Here is a 7398-nt window from a genome sequence, read left to right as displayed (position 1 = left end):
TTAGATGTTCCTTCTCATTAGGATGACAATAAAGTGCGTATCAATGTCAAGACGTGTGTAGCCTAAAATGAATCAGGTAGCTATGCTGTGCACTGGTAGACACATTTGACCAAAATAAACTTAAGATGCATAGTGCCCGCGTCTCCATTCACTGCATCACGGGCGAACACACGCGACGCTTGTTCCTGTTCCCGGATTGGCCAGCGATGCCGGGAAACCTCCTCGTGACATGTCTGCCGGTATAAATACCCAGAGCCACACTATGCTTACGCAGCCCTGGTTTATGAGGGAAAATGTATCGTCTCGGCCAACAGTCTATCTCCAGGATCGCTTTCAATTCCTTTTTATCCACGGTGCCACGGGAATATTTTCAATTTACGAGACACTACAATAAAAGTTGGTCGTGTATTGGCTGATTTTGGGTAAAATTTTACATTTTTCTTGACGAAAATGCCGAGGACTAAGAAGAAGAATAGCAGGGGTAAGTGTGCGGGCAAGTGGCCGCATTTCTTTGGCCTTCCTCGTTTTACTACTCTGTGCCGATGGTAGTTGTAGTTCTTTTCGTCATGCCAGTCCATTGACTGACATTGAATGTGTCTACGGCGATGACTACAAACGAGTCAGGGATGGCCTACGTCAAAACACAAAGCTAACTGGCCGGGCTTACACAAAGCCTCGCTGTCAACTAACAAAACGTGCCATCATACGAAAAATATTGTTCTGTATTTTACTTGTTGACACACTTATTTCACGACCATTAACTAATGATATTAACTAATTTGTACTTTACCACCAGCCTTTATCGATCGTCAGACTTAACGAGCTAATGTTAGCCAGCTTAATGCCAACTCCCTACTAGCAAGATACAGCTTTGGTTGCTAGGTAAAGTTGATCTGAGCACCTGGCCTACGTGTGACAGCTTTTAACATGACAATGTCATCAGTGGACTAAAACACAACGTTTTTGCGGCTTTACATAATTAATACCGAGGGTTAGCTTCAACTCTCGAGCTTACGTCTCCATGTCAGCAGACTGACCGATATTAAACTTTAGCAGCATGTATTCTACCGGTATTCATTACGGTAAGCTAACTTCAAACTGGTGTGTGAGACAAGGAACCGCTCTAGAAGTTGGTTGTTATTGTTTTCGCGACACAAGGCGGACATTTTGGACTCTGAAGCGGGTTGGAAAAGAGGCGGCGCCCGGTTTCTCAGAAATCAGCTGTTGCGGGGGTTGGAGGGGGAGGCTGTCCACGTCAACGCATTTTACACACAGGGACAATATCTATAAGTTTGAAGGAAAAATGCCACTTAAAAACAGCTGGTGTTAACTATTGTGTTCACCATGGCTTGACATATGCAAATGCATTCATTCTTGGTTGTGTTGTGGTTGCTCAAAAGGATGTTCAAACGGAAATAAGCCTATGCACGTCTTACACAGAGGTCAATTCAGGACAAGGCAGAGACGCCTGTTGAGTCTGAGTTGAGTTAAACTCATACAATGCACAATCATGGAGTGTGTAATTTCCTATATGCTGTGTTTTTTCTTTTATTTTTGTTGAACATTTCTCAACTAACACATTTTGTTTGTTTTTTTCATAAGTGGAAAAATAAATGGACTAAAGATTTTCACACCCTCATAACTGCAAATTTTCACAACTCTCCCACTCTCTAATTTCGTTATCAGGAAGACCTTTTGCAACCGATACCAAGTATTTTGTGTTGTGAAATGCCTGTAAACTGCAGTCAACACTATTCTGTTTTCAATGAAGAGTTCTTCTCCTGGACTGATAATAACCCACACCATCTGGTGTGGACTTGGCTGGAGATAAACTTGCTTCTCCTTTCCCTTTGTGGCAGGAGATTGCTACCTCTTTTGTTTCGTAGTTGAACCAAAACTGTACTTAGTCTATTTTGGATAGCAGACATGTTTCTGTAATGTCATGTCAGCTGGCTCATGTTGACCCTAGTCCCTCTTGCCTGAACATAATGTTGTGTTTACAAAGCCAACAGATGTATGGTTTGTCCCTGACCCTGTATTTTCATATGAGATAATGAAAAGTACAGCAGGATAAGGTGAAGGACACAAAAACTGATTAGATAACAGTACCTGTGTGGAGCTTGGATTATATAATTGAGCCCCTGACCTGCTGCACTATACTAATGCATTTGATTAGGCTTAATTATATTTGCTTTTTCTTTAGGAGGGCAGCATGGAAACGTGCAGCCTTTCAGTGATGAGGACGCCTCCATTGAGACCCTCAGTCATTGCAGCAGCTTCAGTGATGCCACCAGTGTAGCAGATGAAGGTAGGTTTGTGTACACCTGGGCATGCATCTGTTTGTATTACATGTGCTCTAGTAGCTTGAACTTGCAAGTACACATGCTGGCAATGTCGTCAGTGGGTGTGAGCATTCATCAATGAACAGGAATGTACTACAGCCCTAGCCTGTCTCTTGGTCTGAACTTTGCTGTAAAGTTTCTTCTCGTGGCAAGTATTTGCCTGAAATACTATAAAGTTTTACTTCTGTTTCATCTGTTTTGTGTCAGGTTACTTGTATTGTATTTGTAATTCTTGCTGTGTTTCTAGGTGCAGAGGCCAGCGAGGACACAGCCCAGGAGGATTTCCAGTACAAGTTGAAGGGGTTCATAGACAGCACTGTGGATAAAAGGTAAAACTTGAACCTTGTGATTTCTAACTGTCTAAATCCGTTATCTGATCTTTGCATGCAGGTTATAGCAAGTCGGAGCAGAGTTTCACTTCTACATGGGAATAAAGAAATGGCACTCTGCTGGAGCAAACGCTGTATGAAAGCAAAAGTTGTTGAAAGACAGGAAATGGCATTAGGTCGGGTGATTTTTCTTTTACCCATTGAATAGTTAAAATGATTTTTTTTTTAACTACTATGGGCAGTGTCAACTATGTAGCACAAAAATACGCTTGGGGTCATGGATATTATGCTTGGAAAATTGAAATAGAGCCTCTAAACAGCAAAGGTTTTTAGTAGGTACAGCTAAAATGTTTTAAAAGGCTTATTGGTGGGATGGGTTAGTGTTGTGAACACCACGGCTCGTTAACATGAACGATGGGAACCGAGTCACAGCTGGGAACCGTTCTCTCTCTCTCTCTTTTTTTCTTTTTTTTAACATCTCTGTGTGTTCATAACAGTCAATTGAAGCTGCTCCATTGTCTACGTAAGTGGCGTGCAAACTCAGATATTAGTGGGATATCTAATTTTGTATTATTTTGTTCCAAATCTCACCCCATTATTTCCAAGATAAAATGAGTTACCACCAGGCTGGCTTCTTAAAACTTAATAAATATTTAAAAAATCAGTCAAATGAGCCAGTTTTTTGAACGGCTCTTTGAAAGGAACGGCTCACCAAGATCCGGCTCCCCTCAAAGAGCCATAAATCCCATCTCTAGGATGGGTAGCCCAAATTTAGAGAGTTGGTGTCAATCTCAGGAGAAAGGTTTCACTGAGGTTTGCAGCCCAGTCGAGCTAAAAATAGATTTCACCCCCAAAAGACCTGTCACAATTGGTTTGCTGAATGTGATGACACTGAAATAAGGATGCACCCAAAGTGCCACTTAACTGCCAAAGCCATGTGGGTGGTATATTTTAAGCTTACACTTAGACCTCTAATATATTAGTGACCTTCCTTCACACTATAGGCTTGTATGAATAGGATGATATTTTTGATGGGGAGATTTGTGTAATCGTAAATGTTTGTGTAACTGTTTCCTCAGTGCTAAGACCAGACAGGGAGCACTGGATGGGCTTAAGACGGCAATGGCCACACGGATCCTGTATGAGTTTATCTCAGAGAGAAGGATGACCATCACAGACAGCATCGAACGCTGCCTCAAGAAAGGTACTTGAAATATTTTTTCTTATTTCAACTGTTTGATGTTGCTTTCTATTGGGATAGCCTAATTTAAATGTCAGCAAGTGGCTGTTTTTGTAGTCTTTTAATATCAGTGGATCTTAATTAAAGTCTGAAAATTTATTTTTTCTAAGACATGAACTAAGTTTTGCATTCAAGTCAAGTTTTGTAGGCTCTGTTCAATACTTTGAGTGATGCATCCTTAAAACCTTAAAGAAGTTAATGTCCACTCCTCTCTCTGTCAGGTAAAGGCGAGGAACAACGAGCAGCAGCTTCTTTGGCGTGCCTGCTGTGTATCCAGTTGGGCTCGGGCATCGAGAGCGAGGAGGTGCTCAAAACCTTGAAACCCATCTTCAAAAACATCCTGGCAGATGGATCAGCCAACATACAAGCCAGACAGGCAGTGAGTACCTGTTTTAGATTGTGACACTCTCAGCAGATGCCATGGAAGAATGCTCTTTTGACAGGTTATGAAACGGCAGCCGTCTTGTACCTGCTACTTTGAGGTTGTTACTGTGGATTATTCAGTGGAGATCCAGCTGAGTGAGGTCTCTTTGTTTCTCTAATAGGTGGCGACAAGTCTGGGCCTCTGTACTTTAGTTGCAGAAGATGACATTTTGGTAAGTTGTTGATCACGTCTTAAGTCTTTTCTATGGTTTGACACTTTTGGGCTTGAGGGCAAGATGCAGTGAAGTCTCTCTTACAAGGTTTTAACAGTCATATTTGTGTTCATTATTGGCTCTGACAGTGTGCCTCATCCAGTCTTAACATCCATGATGTCAACAGCTCTGGCAGCTGAATTCAAAAATGCTGGAAAGAAAGTTACTCATTAAGTCATCATTTGTGATGACTGGTGTTGCTCTTGAACACTTCCAGCCTCTTCTGCTCTGCAAATTCACAATTTTCATATGATTGCTGCTGCTTCCCGCTGTAGGACGTGCATTCCACCATGGAGTGCTTCGAGAACCTGTTCTCCCGGGCCTGCGCTAGGGTGGATGGTACCTGTCCTTCGGTTAGCCCCCAGACGAGCCAGCTCTACACCAACGCCCTGCTGTCTTGGGCGCTTCTTCTCACCATCTGCACTGCCAGCCAGCTCAAGGACATCCTGCGCAAGTAAGACCCCCCGTCAACCCTTATAGTTTCACAGCTGCTGTTGCCAAGTTAAGTTTTTATTTGACTGCAACCCAGATCCAGAAGAGCCCAGTAACAATTCAGTTTTAAATTCTTGTTTTGTTGTACAGATACCTGCCCAAACTGCCAAGGCTGTTGGAGAGTGAGGATGTCAACATGAGAATTGCTGCAGGGGAGACCATCGCCCTGCTCTTTGAGCTCGCCAGAGACATGGACGCTGTAAGTTCACATCTATTCTGTTTCCTCTACCACTGCTTGTCACTCCTATAGTGCAGTCAGCTGGACTGAAATGGGGACTAAATCACTGTTGTCAAATGCAAAAGGCACTGTAATTTTAGTCTTTACTTAATTTTCATGTATGCGTGACTAAATTTGATGAATGGTTCAGTTTTGCGAGTGTCTGGTCAATGTGACTTGTCATTTTTCATAGTAATGACTACACATTTCTTTTTTTGTGTTGCTTCAGGATTTCGAGTTTGATAACTGGGATGAACTATGTGATAAGCTGAATGCATTGGCCACAGACTGTAACAAACACAGAGCCAAGACAGACAAGAGGAAGCAGCGATCTGTGTTCAGGGACGTGCTTAAGGCTGTTGAGGTAAGTGCTGAGTGTCGGTTACCAGAGACTTTCGTTTCCAGGTTTTAGTTTACATGTTGGGTGTTAAATTCCCCCTTTTTATCCAGAGTAGGTCAGAGATGGTAGTTTAATCAGTTTGACCGAGTCATTGAATCCAATGATCAGTTTGTCATCATGGTTATTTTTCTCACCCCTCCTAATTCTCCCAGGAGGGTGACTTCCAGTCTGAGACCATTCGCTTTGGGACAGAGCGCATGACCATTGACAGCTGGGTCAGGAAGAGGACCTATGATGCTTTCAGAGAGTTTGTGGGATCTGGGATGAATTACCACCTACAGGTAATAATTGATTTGTTAAATATTGGCAGAATATAACATAAAATCACTGCAAGAATTGGTGCAATTAAAATGAAATGCATGGTGGGTGTTGTTGGACTACATTGATAGCTGGTGGGGAGGGTGTAAGCTGTAGAAAACTACATTTTAAATGGAGATGAAACAATGTTACACATTTCACAAAGTAGCTAATGGTAACGTGCAGCTGTTGTTTAGATTGTGTTGTATGCTGTCTGTTGATGGGATCATTTTTCTCATGAGTTTTTGTGTTTACTTATCAGGCAAATGAATTCATCAGAGACGTGTTTGAACTGGGACCACCTATTTTGGTTGATTCAGCCACAATGAAGGCCATGAAAATATCTCGCTTTGAAAGGGTATGTTGCACTAACATGCTACCAGAGATTCCCTTTATTTTATTTATTTATTTATTTTTACTTATGGTGGTTGTTAATCCATACAACATGAATGGTTCCATATTATTTTCTGGTGGTCTTGGTTTTAACTCTTCCCTTGTCTCTTTTCCAGCATCTCCACAACTCTGCTGCATTCAAAGCTCGGACCAAGGCCAGGAGCAAGTTCAGGGACAAGAGAGTGGATGTGGGAGAATTTTAAATCCTTTTTTTTCTTTCTTTCTTTCGTTTCTTTCTTTTTGACTCTAGTTACCTATTTATCGGGCATCTCTGCTTTTTTCTTTTTTAGATGAACTGTCACAATGTTTTGTCCCCATGTTCCTCCCCTGAAATCTGTGTGGTAGAAATGTCAAACGTTCACCTTCTGTAACGTTGAAAAGTGGCTATATATTAGACACTGCTCTATAAGGAACAACACTTTTCAAATGTAGAGGAGGTGAGTGAATGATTGGGTTTTGGGCGGAGTATAACTTAAATACATCCACACTTGAAGAGTGGTGTTGTACATACTGTGTATATTTGTTTTCTCCTTGTGTTAATATTCATTTTGTGGCCTTTTCTTTGAAACACTGTAATAAATTATATTATTTTGCTAGCATTTGTCTTGTACAATGTAGGTGTATTTGGTTAATGGTAATAGTAACGCTACCTAGTAAAGCCTTTAGTAGTTTATTTCTGTATAGGACCACAGTGAATAGTGTTGTATTTTAGTATCAGGTCTGTAATTTATGGGCAAGGATGGTGAAATAAACACTTAAAAGCTGTATCAAATGGATCTCATGTTTAATTTAAACATGAATATACTGTCTTATCTGACACAATCAGGTTGGTTGGACACTGTCAATTGGGACACTGGTCACTCACTCAAAGAGTCAATTCCCATCAGTGGAAAATTGGAAAAGCCAGTGGGTTTGTGGAGGTGAGTGTGACTTTTGAAATCTCACTGGAAGGAGTTTTGAAAACTGGCAATCTCAGCCTCTAGATATATAAAGGTCATTTTGAGGGAACGGGGCCGTGCAAATCTTTTTTATTGCTACCTCAACATATCAAAG

At 41.4% G+C, this 7398-nt stretch overlaps 1 protein-coding gene across 2 annotated transcripts in view; it reads left to right on the top strand.

Annotated features, from left to right (window-relative positions):
* Positions 1–270: 270 nt before the first annotated feature.
* ifrd1 (interferon-related developmental regulator 1) overlaps positions 271–7398 on the top strand; it is a 114641-nt gene continuing 107513 nt past the window's right edge. The window contains exons 1-12 of one of the 2 annotated variants that reach the window (XM_085768731.1): positions 271–481; positions 2204–2308; positions 2590–2671; positions 3751–3875; positions 4133–4290; positions 4457–4507; positions 4822–5000; positions 5129–5237; positions 5485–5619; positions 5808–5936; positions 6215–6310; positions 6462–6573. In XM_085768731.1, the coding sequence (XP_085624857.1) occupies positions 451–481; positions 2204–2308; positions 2590–2671; positions 3751–3875; positions 4133–4290; positions 4457–4507; positions 4822–5000; positions 5129–5237; positions 5485–5619; positions 5808–5936; positions 6215–6310; positions 6462–6548 (1287 nt within the window). In that variant the 5' untranslated portion in view covers positions 271–450 and the 3' untranslated portion in view covers positions 6549–6573. Of the gene's footprint in view, positions 482–2203; positions 2309–2589; positions 2672–3750; positions 3876–4132; positions 4291–4456; positions 4508–4821; positions 5001–5128; positions 5238–5484; positions 5620–5807; positions 5937–6214; positions 6311–6461; positions 7112–7398 lie in introns of those variants that run through there. The other variant, XM_085768730.1, reaches the window with a different exon arrangement.

This window comes from Trachurus japonicus, chromosome 23 (genome assembly GCF_045865225.1).
Source record: "Trachurus japonicus isolate A0001 chromosome 23, Traja_1.0".
Lineage (NCBI taxonomy): Eukaryota > Metazoa > Chordata > Actinopteri > Carangiformes > Carangidae > Trachurus > Trachurus japonicus.
This window is presented reverse-complemented; position numbering and strand designations above follow the sequence as displayed.